At 36.2% G+C, this 19,005-nt stretch overlaps 1 protein-coding gene across 1 annotated transcript; it reads left to right on the top strand.

Annotated features, from left to right (window-relative positions):
• Positions 1-3,956: 3,956 nt before the first annotated feature.
• MELLADRAFT_113881 (uncharacterized protein) lies at positions 3,957-4,755 on the top strand (the record flags this gene model as incomplete). The annotated part of the gene is made up of 3 exons (XM_007418631.1): positions 3,957-4,055; positions 4,158-4,698; positions 4,751-4,755. 3 exons carry the CDS (start codon positions 3,957-3,959, stop codon positions 4,753-4,755), a joined length of 645 nt encoding a protein of 214 aa, XP_007418693.1.
• Between the last annotated feature and the right edge of the window lie 14,250 nt (positions 4,756-19,005).

The raw sequence follows: 19,005 nt of genomic DNA, 5'->3' as shown, positions 1-19,005 counted from the left end.
GAAAGTATCTTTCAAAACCTGAAGAAATACATTTTGTAAGTTTCATTCATCTCTAGATCTCTTAACTTGCTACCAAAGTTAAGTCTCGAGCTGACAATGGTATTAAGATGTCTTCACAATAAACTTTGATAATCAGCCTTTGGACCAATCTCATTGGCTCATCACACAATCAAATTCAATTTTGAACAATCTTTGGAAGATTGACTGCATCTCAAACTTACATGTCAAAGAAATAAGGAAAATTTTGGGTTCAATATAATCATCAAGCAGACAACTCTTGAACCAGGGCTTATCAGATCAATGAAAGATGTTCACTGATTCTCCTAAACTTTGTTTTCAACATATTGAATGCATACTTTGATTCTGAGAAGATGTACCACTTTGCTTCATTTGTCATAGTCGTATTTATTGTTCTAAAAGTTTGAGGTTGAACACATTAAATCAGAAACATTTACCTCCGTATATGGTGATTTCAAATGAAGTGTTAGATACAATCTGATTGAGACATGTGCTACATTTCTTGAACAAGTCAAATTGTTCATTGTATTTCAAACCCAATCAAATATCACATCATATTCCAGCAAAGGAACAATCAGTCCTTCAATCTTGGTTCTTACGTCCGTTCAACTGAAATGTTGAAAGAAATCACCAAACCTAAAAGAGCTCTCACCTCAGACTGGAAGTCATAACATCTCATAGGTAAGCAAAGAAAGATAAGTCCATATATATCTGCCTACTCAAAATCTGTTCCTTTTAGGCAGTCCACAAGATACAGGTGTAGATGATAAAACACCAAAAAGCAGGATATTTAGTACATGAACAAAAGATAAATGCAAACTTGGTTGTCATCATCAATTGATTCCAAATTGTGCCAGATTTCATTATCCTTCACATGATCTAGAAGCTATGTATCATGTTCCCCAATTTATGATTTCATTGAGTTCAAAAAGGATGAAAACACAGTCTTGGGAGTAACAGTGCAGGTTTACATTGGTTGTATGTGACATCAATCAACAAATTGTTCCACCCTACCCATCATTCACCATTAATTCTTTTTCTATCTTTGATCACAATTTAAATGAAGTTAGTGGTGTCAGGATGACTCCATGATACTATTCAACTTCACATCTAAAACTTGGTGACAAGCAATTCATTTTTTTAGAAACTTTGATCGGATTCCATCAATTTCTGAATTTGGTTGTAAGTCATGAAATTATATCTTGCACCACCCAAAATTCCTGGATAAAGGGAACCATCAAAAACAGGGGGCCACAAGAAGACAAATTACAAATTACAAAACCAAAACATGAAAGAACAGTGTGATTGAAATGAAATTTAAATGATGGTATTTGGGCAAATCATTTAGCTGTTATTGTCAAGAATGTGTAATGGTATATAGATTACTATACACTTGGCATGGGTTTTGAGCATGACACAAACACTCAAATCATGCAGTTTTTGCCAAAATTGTGATTATGAGAACAGGAAGAGATGACAAGGTAGAAAATATCACATCTGTGGCAACTTATTGAGAGCAACAATCAAAGGGAGTAAGACTCAATCAAGATTATAAAAGATCATATTTGACATGTTACATCTCCATTGGAAATATATTATTTGATAAAACCTTTACATTTTTGTATTGTTTCAAATGCTGAGAACACCAATGATATTTCCTCAGCTTACATCTGACCTTTGAATTATTGACTCATTGATCTCAATGGCATCATGTGATATGATTAAAAACTGTATGCAAACAATTTGATTCACTGCCAACAAAGAGGCTTCAGATTCTTGAATCCAACAAGTACTTGGATGCAAAGTGTGGCAAGGGTGCCACCCACCACTGCATTCCACACCAAGCTTCAATCCTTGACCTTGGACAAACGTCGACTAAGTAGTGCATTGATTGGTTCCAAGATGTCACTGAAATCAAAGATGTCTCAATCAACATGTTCCAAGCAAAAAAGAAGGGTGATTGGGACTCCAAAGCCTCTTCACAGTTACTGTCATGGCGGCGTCAGCCGCTAAAGCGGCGCCCGCCGCTAATTTGCCAGTGATTAATTTAATATGAAAATGAAGATGTTAATGAATAATGGTGAAACATACAATTAGGGGATGTCTGCATTTTGGGGACAAGTAGGACAAATAAAAAAGTCGGCGAAACTGGATTAAACCCCTAAGACAAGCTGTACACTAAGACTCCAACCCCCTTAGGCTCAGCTGTTCCCAACCCCACCTCTCTTCATGGCCTATCAAACCCCTATGAGTTCTTGGTGATCTCTACTAAAAACCTAAAACTAAAACTACGATCAAAACCCAAAACAACAACAACCTCAAGAGATTGATCATGTTCATGATGAAGGTGTAAGGAGTGATAGAGAATGAGCAAATCAAGTTGAATAATATCATATCATTTCACAAGATAATGATCTTTTTAGTTGGTCTTGATCCTTTATTAGCTACTTCTCTTGAAAATGTATTAACCATTGTTCTGGAACCATTCAATTAGATTTCTTCCAGAATGGTAGCTCAGCTCTCAAACCTACTCTAGAAGATTGGATCAAGATGTCTCATATCCATCATAACTTCCTCAACAATCATTCAAACAAAATGAAACAAACCAGAACAGATTCTTTGTCTAACCCTGTCAAACAGCCAATCAAGGAAGATGTGATAGCCCCACCAATAGAGAACTCAGGCTCGGATGAAAACATAGAAATCAATGAATATAGTCAATCCAAGGTAGAATGAAGGACCGACATTGGAACATTTACTCAATAATGACATCGATATGAAGAATGCTCCATTGGATCCGAAAACGTGAAAATTCTGTCTTGTCTCCAAATTACTCATTTGAAAAAACCCAACTTATTTGTTCTAACATACAGATTCAATTCAATTCATAAAAAAATAATACCACAGAGATAGTGCTCTTACGGCTTGTGAAAAGATAGAAAAGCAAGAAGAAGGTCAACCAAAGGTAGATGAAGGACTGGCATTGGATCATTTGTTCAATGACAACATCGATTTCGAAAATGCTCCTTCGGACCCGGAAACGCGACTCCAAACTTTGTCTTGCCTTCAAAGTACTCATTAGACAAAAATGAACTTGTTTATTCTAACATGAACTTTTGATTCAATTCATAAAAAATATCATCACAGAAATTGTGTTCTTGCGGCGTACAATGATCCTTGTGCTAATCTAAATGAATATCAAGTAATGTCAAATTAATATTGACAACTGTTTCCTTGGAAGCAACTCTTCTTATGGTTCGAGCGAGATCATGCTGAGTCAATGGTTTATTCAATGAAAAACTGTTGGAGAACGAAAGGTTCTCTAGGTGTTGTGTCAAAACCATTAAGGAAATGGAAACGTCTTCTGAACGGATTGGGATTGGATGGAAACAAAATCAACTGGTATGAGGCTGAAATCGTGATAGGAACTAGGATTGTGTTAGAAGGAACTTACCGCATTCGGATTTGATTAGGGGATAGTGTGTTTACTGTTGTGTTTTGTTTGTAGAGAGCTTGTGACTTTGCTAGAGTTGTGTTCCCTTTTAACCTCCCTCTCTCTTCCATCTGAATCTTTTTCCCCCATTGTGGAAAAAGATTCTAAAGGTGAGAAAGTGTTATTTCTTTATCCTAATATCACTTTACGAAGTAACTGTTACTAAAACTTCTTTTACACTATACCTCTACGTTTTACTATTTCTCTTATTTCTCTTTTAGTAGTTTTCTTCATCATCCACGTTCCCTCATTCAGGTCCGTTCTCGAGTTTAGAACTCGCTGTCTCTGTCATCAGCCCGTGTCTAGTCAACACCAGGCTGAACTGTCTTGTCACCTTTATAAAAGGTTGTGTGTTTCTGTTGCAGTAGCTTAGTGTCTCAGCCAACTCGAATTCTTACAAAAACAAGTGTGATATTTGACTAAAACAACATGAACTCATGAAAAGATGAGTCAATCTTTGATAGTACCAAACTACGCCTTTACAGATCAAGAGTTTGCTGTCACCCTTCGAAATGAAGCTTACCTAAGAACAACTCTTATGCAAGTCATCAAATTACCAAAGGATATTATCAGATTGAACCCTACGCAATTCAAAATCGGACCTGCTTATACGGCTCAGCCCAAATATTGAAAACTGATCTCCAAGGCAGCTTTTAAACCGATCTTAAGAGAATTAGTCTTTGATATTGATCTAACGGATTATGATGATATTCGAAGCTGTTGTTGTGAAGCAAGAATTTGTTCAAAGCGCTGGAAATTCATTACCATTGCTGAAAAAGTTCTAGATTTATCTAACTCTAGCTTCAGTGATCAAAGAAGGAGCCAAAGACTAAAGGAAGAATTGATAAATATTCAAATACATTACACATATCCTAGAATCAATTTAGAAGTTCATAAACATATGACCCATATTTTGAAAAGTCCATTTTGGGTACATCTTGGTAGTAGTACAGGTAAAGTTTGCGTACCTATTGATCCTACTCAAATTCATGCATTTGATCCGAAAAAAGTTCCAGATGTTAGAGACCTTTTAAGACAATTAGACAAAGTTAAATTCAATCAAACTGGAGATGGACCTCAACAAAGTAATAAACCTAATTGGGAGCAAACATCTTTGAAACCATATATTGAAGTTTTTGAAAAACATATAAATAAGATTGTAAAAGAAAAACTAAAATCTAAAAAATGTGAGCTGTTCTTTCTGTTAATTATGTTGATTTTGTTTCTTGCTTGTTTTAGTGTAAACTAATGATTGATGACTTTTTTTGAAAAAACCTGCAGAAGCACAAAATTCACATAAAGCTCAATTTATGGAATTTTGAAAGGCTTTCATTCTTTTTCTCCTGATTCAAACTTTTCTTTTCATTAGGAATCACAACACACCTTATCCTATCAAACTAGGTACCAAATCATGCATATCCTCTCATTAATTCAAAAATCAATAAATCATTCAAACTGAAACTCGCCACAAAGAAAAACTTTGAAAAGAATTTGATCAATTTCTTCAAAACATCAATCAATTTATCACATCAAAACTAATTTTTTATTAAACCAATTTGATGAATTCATTACAAACGTATTTAGTTAGTATGACAACTTTTTCTTTAAGATCTATTAGACATACTTCCACTTTTGTTTGTTTGTTTGGTTTGATGAGTCCATTTATTGATATTTTGATTCGAGTTGTTTTCAAATTCATTACACCAAATAAAAAGGTATCAGATTCTGAAAATAAAAATCATCATAATTATTGATCTGGAAGTGATGAAAGATTAAATCAATGGAAAAAAGGAATAGTATAGTTTGTGATCAGAGAGAGAGAGTCTCGAGAATCATATTGATGATTGCTTTACTGGATTAGTCAAGTTTCTTTGTCCTAAAGAAGAATGATATTGAAAAAGTTGACTTTTTTGCACAGGCTTTTGTTCATTAATATCGAGATTCAGATCCCAAGATCTGGATCAAATTTGTTCAAGCTTTTTCTCTTCCCTCTACCACATCATTTCATCTTCTTTGAGTGTAAAACCTGGTTTTTGTGTTTGGATCAGAACAAAGAAGCTAGATGTGAATTCATAAAAGCTTCAAAGAATCTACACTCAACAGAAGATAATCTAGGACCAATGCAACATTTTACTACCCGATTTAAATCAACATTTTAAGAAATTGCCCTGAAATCAATACAAGGTGTTTAGCAATAAAAATCTTAAAAGTTTTAGATTTGCACGGTGGATTTCAAAAAGTTTACAAAGAAATCAATTAATGAAATTAATATTTGATGAGGAAAGTCGAGTAAGGCAAACAATTAGTAAACTTTTTTTAAGAAATTAAATGAGGTTTATGATTCTAAAAGATTTGAAATTTGAAATAATGGGAGTTGGTACGCGTATTGACATACGGGAATGGGTCAAAAAGGCGTCCGGGTAGTGAGAACACGCGGGGTGGAACCATAATCTCCCATCCTCTCTGGTGGAGATACTTCCACCTCACGTGCCAGCATAGGATGGACGTTAGGATGCAATGAGTGTAAAAAATTATCTTGCCTATAATTCCTGTCCTCTGTTGAAAGCTCATTTGTCCCACTTAAAAATTTCCTTACAAAATTTTATTAGTCCGTGCGTTCTTGTCTTACTATAGCCTTTTTCTTCTTGAGTCTTATAAAAAACGAAAAATCTCCAAGTTTTTGTTGGCCTCCCGCCCGCCCAAACTACTCAAAAACAAAAAAGCTGTCCCTTTTTTTCCTCTACTATATCAAGTCAGATTAATCATTTTTTCAGTTTGTTTGACAAAACTTGTTAGTCCTTGCCTAAGAACATTTCCACCCACAGAACTCTCATGTGTTCAGTTTTTGTCAGGTTTCAAAAAACCAGTTTTCTCTGTTTCTTTCTTTTCTTAGTCTTACAAGTGTTCCATTGTCTCATGCACACTAATAAGACTCATTTGTCTCATGGCAGTCAAGCGTAAACCAGCGGTTGATCTGCCAGACACCAGACCCATTCCTACTTTGAAATATCATAAGAGAACTAAAGGAAGCCAAAATGTTGGTAGTAGTATGGAAAATGAACAGGTTGAAAAAGGTTTGAAATTGACCACTCTTTTGATTAAATTTGGAAAGGATGGAGATATTCCAGTTACACGACGTAAAGATCAAGAAGATCATTTGAGTTCCAAGTCTACAAGCCAAATCCAATAATAAATAGGAAGAGGAAGAAGCTACAGATGATGAGGGTAGGGACCAAGAGATGATAGGTATTGTTGGAGTTCCCTGAGAAGAGTAGGACTGCTTTAGCAATTGAAAGTCTATAGGATGAAATGGATGTGATGTGTGATTGGCAATTGATGTTGGATTACTTGTTATTGGATCAGTCTCCTGTTATCACAAACACAACAAACAATAGTCAAACTTTAACTCCAAATAAAAATTGACCTTGATCATTGATGAGACCTGATGAAGAAGAGGAAGAAGAGGAAGAATTTGAACCAGTTGAAGAAGGATGTAAATTAACTGAAAATGAAGGAAATGTTTTACTTGAGATCCCTTAGTTACGTTAAATCAATCAACCAAAGGACTTACAGAAGAAGAACTTTGAATCAAAAGAGAAAAATTAAAGAAAACAATACAAAAATTGAAACAAAAGGCAAAACAAAAAGAAGGAATAATGACCAAAGAAGATGAAGAATTGCATTGAATTGAATTGGTTAATTATTCTAATAAGATTAAAATTAGTAAAGTGATGATTAAAGTGTTAACTAAATTTTATGCTAAATATTGCCATGATTCAATTGAATTATTCGGAATTTTAAGAAGACCTAAACTCTTATCTTTGAGTCTTTATCTTGAACTTTGTATAGTATCTGTAAGTAATGAAACTTTTTTTAACTTTAATATTCTTTTCTAATTTTCTCCTTTCAATTGATGGAGATCTTTTGGCTTTCGTCCAATTAATGAATATACCAAAGAAGCAGATCAAAGAACAATGAGTATAATCTCTGCTACAATTGATCATTTGTTAAACTTCTCTGAATAATAAAAAAATCAAACCTTGAGTAAATCAATATTTATGTTGGGTAGTGCCTAAACGTGTGAAATCGGGTAATTTGGGAAAAAAGTTTATAAAACCCACAAAATTGATCCAGTTTTGGATCCGAGGGCAGATTTGGAATCCTCACATCAATAGCAATCCCAAATTGTATGGAACATATTGTTCGTAACAATTTTTACAGTAGAAAAATTTCTTTTCATACAATGGAGTTTTTGATAAATCAGCTTCTTGGCTGGCCCGACATTACACGCTTTTAGACACTACCCACTATACAAATCACATAAATTTAACTTTTAATTCAGAAGATAAAATGACTGATTTAAAAACTTTTGGTTTTGAAATTGATGAAATTAATTGATTTTATTTTGCATTGTGTCATCTTTTTTACTTTTTATCAATAATGATGAAGATGGAGATGGTGATAGAATGCTGGTAGATAGGTCTGTGAAGATACAGGTGCTTGTTGATATTATTTTTGGAATGGCTAATTGTGGTCAATTAAATTATCCAGAAGAAGCAAAGGTAAAGTCTGCCAGTCACTTTAATCTAAACCTCTTGCTTCTTTTACTATCATTAAAGGGCTCATTTCTTTCCTTGAAAATTAGGTGGTATAAGTAGCAATCAAAATTTTACAGTCAAATTTTATGTGGAAGTGTGCAAATTCAAGTAAAATGATAAATGAAGTTTCAAGAATTGAAGAAGAAATTGAGAAAAAAGAAGTTGAAGTAAAATAATTGGTTGAAAAGGTTTTAGAGTTTAGGGTTTAGGTATTGGTTTTTAGATTTGATGAAAAAATTTGCTATTGATCCTGATTGTATTGCTTGTGATAATATTAAAAGAGCAGTTGAGATTTTGAATATCATATTTTGTTCTCATGACTTGATTCAATATTCTCACCATTGATCGTGAATCCAGTCACACTTCAGCTAACAATTACGATTGGATGTAGCAATGAGATTCCTACACAAAGCTCCACGGGAAAGAGTATGAGATATTTGTAAGTCAGTACCAAACATTCCACTGAAAAAAGCAATTGGCGGAGCCTAGGTGGTAGGCTATACTTCTCACCCTGATAATAAAATTTATTAATTGTCTAAGAAACAGTTGAGGAGGTATCAGATAGTTTGTGAGTATTTGATTTGTTAAATTATTCAAAAATTTCAAAACTTGAACCTGATGCTCCTACAAACACTGGGGAGTAGTTGAAGCTACAATCACTACACAAAATATAATATTTTCTGGGCAGAAAATTAAATTATTGATACACAAAAATATTGAGAGGCCAGGAGAAGGGCAAAAAATAAATAAAAATATGCATCTTGTTCCCTGCGGTGAGAGCTTCACTCTCCATATTTTTCCATATTTTTACAGTCCGTATTGATAAGTGTACTAACAATAAACCTTCATAATCATCCAATTACAACCTGTAACAAGCACTGAAATTTGGCTCATTAGTGTTTAGAGGAACTTTTGAGTTCTGAAAACACCTATGGCGTGGTCAAATCTGCCTCATAACACTCGATTTTACGTGCATTAGAAAGCTGAACTCTTCCTCTCAAACTTTCATAAGGTCAAGAACTATGTAGCTAGTATGACAATCATTCTATGGATCTGTATGTACAAATGTATATAAAAGATGATATCTTTTTTAGCATACCAGCATGCTGTGTGGTCCTATTATGAACTATTTGGAGGACAATTCCAGCTTACCAATGCACCCAAAATCGAGCGTTTTGGACCGGAATTGAAAAAGCTATGAGTATTTTCAGAAATCAAAAGTTTCTCTAAACACTAATGAGCCAAATTTCAGTGCTTGTTACAGGTTGTAATTGGATGATTGTGAAGGTTTATTGTTAGTACTCTTATCAATATGGACTGTAAAAATATGGAAAAATATGGAGAGTGAAGCTCTCACCGCAGGGAACAAGATGCATATTTTTATTCATTTTTTGCTCTCCTCCTGGCCTCTTAATATTTTTGTGTATCAATAATTTAATTTTCTTCCCAGAAAATATTATCTTTCTTGTAGTGAATGTGTCATACTGATCATGTACAGCCATTCTGGCAGTTTCAAAGAAGACTAAATACACTTTAGATTATCATATTAAATTGCTGCTGAATTAGTTGCTGAAGGTATTTGCATGTGCTTTCTACCAAAATTATTGCGGGATTTTGAACACCTTCAGCTACAAAGATGCCAGTTAGTTTTGCCTGGAATAAGGATTTTCCCAGACAGCTAAAGCAATTTGACTATTAAGCTTCAATTATAAATCTCTTTTGTTGTAGGACATAGAAATGTGATCAGTTTTTGTGGTCATGCCTTGACCAGCTTGAAACTGTTGTTTAAAACGCCTTCTGGATTTCTGCCCAGGATTGTTGAATCAATCAAAAAAATCAAGGATTTAAAAGTGTTGTTTATTGTAGTGAGTCCCTATGGACTCAAAAGAAACCACTGAGATTCAATTCAAATCACCATTGCTTGACATTGGATCTGTACAAACCTTGCACTTGAATTGCAAAGCACTGCCCAACTTGGAACACTTAGCAGCTGCATGCAATACAAACAACCTAAACCCTGTTACAAAGTTTTGCAAAAGCCACAGCCAAAACATCAAATGCCTGCAATATCTTGTGCATCCCAGGTGCAACCAAGCTTTCAAAGTGATTTTGGCATTGCAAGATTCCCTTGAGATTTTGCTTATAGAATCTGTCCCAAACCTTCTCCCAGCCGAGATAAGTGGTTTGAATTTTCCTAAATTGAAAGTTGTACAGACTATCAGCTTGCCGATTCAGGATCCGAGTCTGGCTTGGCTGCAGCTAGGCATTTTAAGGAACATGCAAACTTATTCAACCAAATATTGATGTTATAACAAGTATTGTGCAAAGGGTTGAAGACAATCAAGGGAGAATTACTTAACAAAACCTGTTGGATTTGACCATATGATGTGCATCATGAGTAATGAACCCAACATGGAAGAGGATAAAGAATTAGGAAATCTTTTTCATCAACATCAAGTCCGTTGCCAGCTCAAGGATCACTTGGATTATACTGGGTTAATGGTTTGTGATCTCAGATTTAAAAAAGAAAGGATCCTGAAATTGTTGACAACAGATCTCAACGTTATTGTATCAAATAGTTAGCAAAAGATCAATGTCTGATATATGATGTGTTCCTGATCTGTTGAACCGTAAATGTTTATCAAAAGGGATTATTTCTGAGCCTTACAAGACTATCACAACCTTGAGGTGTATCAATACAATCAGTTTAGGTTCATTGTTTGACCATGGTCTCTAATCTTTATGCAATTGTTGGTCAACATGTTTGGATATCCTCTGATATTACACATACCTGTAAAGCCTTCTGTTGTCTGCGGCTTCACCTCATGTCTTTATCAAAGGAGCTTATAGATAATGTCTTGGGGATGTAATCTTTTGCTTGTCACACTTGGGTTTGTCTTTTGTGAGGTTGAAAGGTCTTATGCTTTGTCTTGCACAGGTTCTCACATGAAAGTGGTTCATGTTATCTGCACGGTAATCAGGTTCCAAGCTTATGAGTGAAAGTTTGCTGTTTGGCTTTAGGGCTTGACGGCCTGAATTATTGCATTGAGTGTGGTTTGGTGAGAGTTCAAAGTACAATGGAACATAAGTAGGCTATAGGGTCACTTTCAACATAGTGATGTCAAAGATACAACCCTGGAGCAGTGCCAGGTGGGGTTGCCTCTAAAAACAACATAACAGGGTATTTAGTCCAGGTGCAGAGTTTGTTGAAGGAGATAGTGAACACGGAATCACCAAGGCGACACCCGCCGCTGAGAATGCTAGTGATGTAGATTTAGCTGGCAACAATCATGACAAGCGGGTTTAGAAATGAGTCAGTGGTTGATGATGGATAAACAAATTCATGGGTGACCTTTAACTTGTAATGAAATGATGATTCAATTTGCAATTAAGATAGATAGTGAGATCAGGATGCACCAATTCATGGTTGACCTTCAACTTCCAACTAGCCAGATTGGGCGGCGGGCGCCGCAGTCATAAGATGAGCTCCACTGAACTTAATCCACATAGGATGCCAGAGTTTTATATGCTTGTTCGAAGATTGCTCAAGCAGGAAATATTTGTGAGCAGTTGTTTGGATATAAATTTCGCAGAATGTATTTCATATCTTAATGAAGATTGCTTTTTACATTCTGAGTCACCCAACACCAACCCATGTATATTACATTGTTAAGGCTACTGAAAATAACGTAGACCGATCTGAGGGAGGGCTTTTAGATTGTTTCTGCTCGTAGCAAACAACAGGTAAGGAATGGGGCAGGCACTGTGTGGAGGCTATTCTGCTTGTGAGGTCTAATTACGGTAAGATCCAGGGAAAGGAGCAAGCCTGGCTTGCAGCGCCAACGGTAGCGCAGAGCGCGCCCTGGGGCTGCCACTCTGCTATCTGGAACTTTCAGGACCAGGGCACTACGCCCCGCGCTAACATCATTGGCCCAGGATTTCTGCCGTTGCGCTTTCGGCCACTGGGTTGACCACAGACGCTATCCTCCCATTCTTCAAATTCTTAGTAATGTATTACTATCAGCCACCTCAAGACTTAAATCAATCAAGAAGAGTTAACAATCTTTGAACAATTCCTCAATCAATGCCAATTACTATGTTATATTCTGATGGCATATGCAAATCCTTCATCAGATTGCATATGACAAAATTTTACTCTTCTGCCAAAGTCAACAATCCGAACGCAGAAAAGACACACAATTGGAGACCCATCATTTCAAACGCACAGCCCAATCAATAATTTTCTCACTTTGAACTTGCGATCATTGAAGCTTTGCGGGAGAATTTGATGAAGACGGATTGTGTGAATCTTATTTTGGTCAAACCTTGATTGAACTTGCCACAATCAATCCAAGAAAAAAACACTTTGATCTCCAGTTTCAATCACAATGAACTCAAGCCCTCAATAGAAAATCAATCATGAGGAAAGCTTTTGAAAGGGTCAATTAAAAGGATTTTAAGTTTCTAATAGGTCATCAAGATGGGTTTCAAGGAGTTCTCAAAAAGTGATGGCTAGATTCAAAGGATTGGATAACTGTTTGATCAAAAAGTTGATAGGAGGCAAGATGAGGTAAATATTAAGTCTGCACCCAAAGTTTTGTTCAGTGAATTATGACTCCAATTGATATCATTCAAATTGCTTTCCATCCACTTAATCCTGTGATCCTCTAGAAATTAACCTTGATTTGATCCAAGAACTTACATCATAGACCAAACAAAACACTCAAGTATTTATGTATATTACCTAAAACATTCTCCTTGTTTTGTGTTGATATTGTCCAAATTATCCCAAAAATTGTAACCTTCCTCAACCAAGCTTTTTCATTCCAGTCAATCAAGCTCTGGAATGGTATGTAAGTATTCACCAAGAAATTTGGTAAAATTATTCTTGAGTTTTCATGTTATTTTGATCCAAAAAATGTTTTCTTTTTCTCTCTTGCCATTATTTTTATTTCCACTCTCCTTTAAAAAGTTGTCTCTTCATACTTGTTTATCACAAGTTGTCCTTTTTGTTCATGTTCAAACAACAAAACTCATTCTCCTTCAAAAAAAGACATTACTTTTTTGCCTGTAACACTGAGAAGCCCTGTGCAAAAACAGTACACTTCCACCTACCTTTTTGGCCAGAAATCAGACCCTCACTACTGCCCAAGCTACCAAGCTTGGCCAAGTTTTCTTTGTGCTACACCTCTTGTTTTCACACAAGTGGCGCTGTTTAGTGATGCAAGCCAGGCTTGACAGGAGAAATGATGGTGACTTGCAATAGAGGTAATACCACATACCTGGGTAGCAAAGTGATAATATCCTTGCCCTAAGCCTAACCCCCTAAAACCTAACCCCCTAATGGTTTCAATCTCAGAATACAATAAGTACAATGTTGGCTCATGTACAGGTACTCATTTTGTGTTGTCTTTGGATCTATGTTTATTTGTTGGCTTAAAACATATCCAGTATTATAACTTTGTTACAATACTTTTTTCAATATTACAAGCTTGTAGCTTTCATCTCTCATTCTATCTAATGCCACAACATATACCACTGCAATCAGTATACCTGTCAGTCTTTGGAACAGTGTAGCCATTCAATTAGTTGCATCCAGAGTCCTCAAATCTTATGATTATTCTACTCACTCATAATCAACAGAAGTAAATCTTGAACATTTGTTGGAAATCAGACAAATACACATAACAAAACTTGTACCTTCCTCATCTTAGATCAATCAGACATGGTAGGCAATTCAGGCATGCTTGATTGGCCAAGGTCCAATCACATGAAAAGCAGTCTCAAACTTTCTCTTCTGGATCAAGCAACATTACTTTTATGGGACTTTCATAATTATCCTATTTGTGATTTGTTTGAAAGGTTTTCCATGTAGCCCATTGCTTTATGGTTGTATGGTGTAGATGATCAAATTCAACCCCAAGAAAAGATATGGGTGCTTAATTTACACCTTGATGTTCCAAAGATTGTAACATGCTGATAAAATTGAGAAATCATAAATCTTGATTGATCCATGAACAAATCTTATACAGTCAACTCTTGATGTAAGTGGGTTGATATGGGCATAATCAGTGGTTTGAAGTCAGAAGCTTTGTGTATTTCTAAGCTACAATAACTTGCCTGTTGTCAAAAACTATGCATGAATCTCATGTCAGCCTGAGCCCCGGAACCAACGCCCTGAGGGTTCGCCGAGCCCCGAGCCCTCGGGGTGCGGGTTCGGTCAGGCTTTTGGGCCCCTTAGGGTTCAGGGGCGGGGGGCATAGTGCTCAAACCCCCAATTTTATCCGCGGGGACCCCCGGCTTCCCGCGGGTTTTGGCATTCAGGATAGGGGTTGGGGGGCTTCTGAGAGCCGGGTTTTCATTGGTTCAGGGTAGGGTTTGGGCGCGGGGGGGCTTATTGGGTGTCGGTTTGGGGGGTGGGTAGGCCATTACCCGCGTTTTTTGGGTTGGGGTTCAGGCTGAATCTCATGGAGCAAGACACCTAAAAAGGGGTCCCAAATCAAAAATATGTTGGTTTTACAAAGATTTTTTTATGAATGACTTGTCCAAACTTGTAAACAAATATGCAAAAACAACCAAACTTGAACCCCCTTGATATTTCTGTTTACACAGGCTTTCACATGATTCTTTGGGTACTCATGTCTAGGCCCCAGCAAGTTTTATATCAAAAGTTGTGCAATAAGTGAATCAGGAATCTGGCAACTTTCAAGACAAATCTTTCATCCAGAGTTTACTGTATCCAACTTTTGATCATTACTTTGCATTGGTCTCATTATTTTGTCCATATTTCTTGCTATGAAAATCTGTTTATAACATTTTTTTAAATTGATTGGATTGAGTTATTAAACCAAACAATTTCTCATATGCCTTATCACTTGAAACCCCAATATTTCACCAATCATCCAGAAGCATATGAGTTTGAAAGCTCTGGTCTTCCTCACTTTTTACAATTTACATGCATATTGCTGATTTGAATGATCTGATCTCACTACACGAAATATAATATTTTCTGGGCAGAAAATTAAATTATTGATACACAAAAATATTGAGAGGCCAGGAGAAGGGCAAAAAATAAATAAAAATATGCATCTTGTTCCCTGCGGTGAGAGCTTCACTCTCCATATTTTTCCATATTTTTACAGTCCGTATTGATAAGTGTACTAACAATAAACCTTCATAATCATCCAATACAACCTGTAACAAGCACTGAAATTTGGCTCATTAGTGTTTAGAGAAACTTTTGATTTCTGAAAATACTCATAAGAGGGTTGTTGAAACTCGGGTAATTGAGTTCCATCAAAGGGTCTGTGCATAAAGGTGATCCTCCTGAATCATTGCAATGGGGCCACACAGCATGCTGGTCTGCTAAAAAAGAATATCATTTTTTTATACATTTGTACATACAGATCCATAGAATGATTGTCATACTAGCTATATAGTTCTTGATCTTATGAAAGTTCGAGAGGAACAGTTCAGCTTTCTAATGCACTTAAAATCGAGTGTTTTGAGGCAGATTTGACAAAGTTATAGGTGTTTTCAGAAATCAAAAGTTTCTCTAAACACTAATGAGCCAAATTTCAGTGCTGGTTACAGGTTGTAATTGGATGATTATGAAGGTTTATTGTTAGTACACTTATCAATACGGACTGTAAAAATATGGAAAAATATGCAGAGTGAAGCTCTCACTGCAGGGAACAAGATGCATATTTTTATTTATTTTTTGCCCTTCTCCTGGCCTCTCAATATTTTTGTGTATCAATAATTTAATTTTCTGCCCAGAAAATATTATATTTTGTGTAGTGAAATCGGTTCTGTTTGAAACAATCCTGACCAAAAGGTTAAAAACTATACTTGCTTCAGAATCTGCTAATGAGAAGGATGCATTGTCCAACTCTATATCTTCAAGTTTCTTTTGATCTATATGAGAAGCATGATAAGTTTTGAATCATGATAAATTGCTGTGTGATGATCAATTCGATTAACCTACGTCATAACAGTTTATTTCATTGATCCGGTTCACACCAGCTCTAACAAATCTGTTTTAGCCATTGTCAATTTGATTCGATCTGTTTTGTTTAGGTTCTATTCAGTTCAATCTGTCTTGTTTTGATTCTATTTGGTTCAATCCGTTTTGTGTAGATTCAATTCGATTTGGTTCAATCCGGTTTGTTTAGATTCGATTCAATTCAATTTGAGTCAAATTCAACTTGATCGGTTTGATTTGACTCTTCAAATAAGTCTTACATAACACTCCATGGTGTATTTGACAAAATTTGAACAATTTATCATCAAGCGCTTCGAGCTGATGGAATCTTCGAAACATCAACGGGGAAATGAGATTTCAATGGCATTTTTTCAGCAAAAGCCAGATGTTCAATGATCTTGAAGGAATATACATACCTTCCTGAATTGAATCTTCTGATAAATGAGGTTCACTAAGGTATGAAGGTGGCCAATTCACACCAATGTGATTCCAATTCAATCATTGATGCTGATATGCGACCAAGAAGCAAAAGAAAAAATGTTGATTAGTCAGATACAAAAGCTAGAAATTGTGTCAAACTTTAAACCAACAAAACTCTGTAAGTCAGGTCTTGGCCCAATGAGCTGAGAAGGAATGGGGGCGATTGATTTAAATCAAGCCTATCTTGATGGAATAATTGATCCAAAAATATGATTAAGAACAGAATCATTGGATTTAATGAAGCAACTCAGATAACATTCGAATCATTTGCAAAGTACGCACAATGTACCAGACCCACCAGCTTTGCTTCACCAATGATCCCATTGAAATGAAGGGCTTGGGTCAAGAGCTTTGAGGGCTTGAACAACATCTTTGCATTGGTAAGGAGCAATCGTTCATCATCTTTGTCGATTGTTCAGCTGTGCGTTGAGGCCGATCGATCTAAGAAGTCATAAATATCATATCATGTTAGCAAGAGTTCTCATTGGTGATAAATTATTGGACATTTACTTCTTTTGCTTCACCTAAAAAGGTCAGTGAATTTTGAATGGCCTGTGAAACAATATAAGCTGATATGCGAGGTTGGAGTAAGTGAGTTGATTTGTATGCTGATTACAGATTGGTGGAGATGACCTTTTGAGGTTATGAGATCCAAAGCACACATGATCCAAAGACTGTCAGCGAAGCTAGGATGATGGGATTTGTGAGGCAAAGCCACCCCTCGCACAGAGTTGTTGATGAGTCAAACCAAGCATGGCTGGAATACAAGAATCGGGATGAACCATGACCAAATGAGCCTTTAGGATATGTTGAAGGACTGCGGTGGATCTAGGAAGATCAGAACTTTGTGTCAGCTGAAGGTTTGAGGTAGGCATGAAAGCACTGACGCTTGCCGATGACCAATGTCTTCAAGCTGGAATTGAGGGTGGAGTAAATATTAAAAAAAACTTTTGATTAGATGGCAGTCAAGGAATGAGTTTGACTGGCAAGCCGAGTCAAAAGGGAAAGTTGAAAAGGTGTGAAGCAGTGATAAGGGAATCAAGAGAGAGTCAATACGGCAATGGCCAAGGGTATGGATTGGGCAATGTAAGAAAGTCAGAAACATTATATTCAGAACTCTCAAATTTTCAAGCAGGGTGAGAAGTTTTTTCAGGTTTTGTTCAAATTGATAGTTCTCCGTTAATATGTATGATGATGATGATTTTTCCAAGGTGAAAAATGATTACATTTATTTCACAAAATGATTCAAGATGCATTAATTCTGCATTAATTCTGCATTTTTCTGCATTAATTCTGCATTATTAATCATTTTGTGCATTAATGTCAATCATTTTTCACCTTGAAAAATACATTATTTTTGCAGTGTCACTATGAGAATCAATGGAAGCTGAAGCACATTGGAGAATTGATAGAATGTCAAAGTCTTTATCAAGACCAAGCATCTTAAGTATCTGCACCAGTTTGATTCTGGATATTGCCTAATACTAAATTCAGTCATGTAAACCTGGTAAAATGGATTAGTGACTTATCCATTCTTTGGAGCTTGCAAATTCAACATGTACATTTCACATCTCATAAATACCAACCTGAGTTATACTCAGCAAACTTGATGCTGGGGTCCGATCGGTACGGGTGGGGAGCTCACAGCGGCCTGCCTGGTATGCATGGATCAGAAAAACCTCTTGCAGCCCACATTCCAGGCTGCCTCATCAATGTGTGGGGGGTTGGGTGGTATTTCACCGTCATGCCCGCCAAGCTTGAGCAAATTGACTTGGAAATTTTTCCCAAGCTTTGTGAAATTGACTGTATAAACTTCAATTTATCTGAGTTGAGCTGTGTTGAGGGAGAAGTTCTTGTGAGTGTGTGGGATTAAAGCAGTAGAAAAAACAATTCAAGTTTTGTTTACCCTTGGAAAATTTTCTGCACTGTGTGACCATTTGCTACAAGCATAAATCTTCCACCTTTTCACACAACTTGCCTTTATGGAACTCATGACCAAGTCATGCCGTGGTTGGTGCTCACACTCAACATTAGGTTTGTGTAGTTGCGTACTCAGATACGCCTGCTTGACTTTGATATTGAGCTGAGCTTCTTGTTCTTCTCTTACTTTTATATCTTTGCTCCCATACTGCCAGTAGCTTGAATGCCAATTTTTCAGACATGTGAAAATGACTCCCACAGAAGTTCATCACAGATAAAATCCTGGCATTGATCTATCTTTGATCAAAAAAGTCCTTGATTCAGTTGATAACAATGAGACTTTGTTGACAGTCTTAGCCAGGAGCAAAGAAAGTTTTGAATCTCAAAAAAACCTTTCCCCATTTGATGAATACCAATATTAAGAATCTGAAAGTTGCCATTTGGTTCACAAACAATAGTTCACTTCAATGGCCTTAGTTTCTCAAGAGTTGTGGGTTTTCATCCAAATACTT

This window comes from Melampsora larici-populina, assembly GCF_000204055.1.
Source record: "Melampsora larici-populina 98AG31 unplaced genomic scaffold MELLAscaffold_98, whole genome shotgun sequence".
NCBI classification, from domain to species: domain Eukaryota; kingdom Fungi; phylum Basidiomycota; class Pucciniomycetes; order Pucciniales; family Melampsoraceae; genus Melampsora; species Melampsora laricis-populina.
The sequence above is the reverse complement of the archived record's forward strand: the minus strand, read 5'-3'. Positions and strand labels throughout refer to the sequence as shown.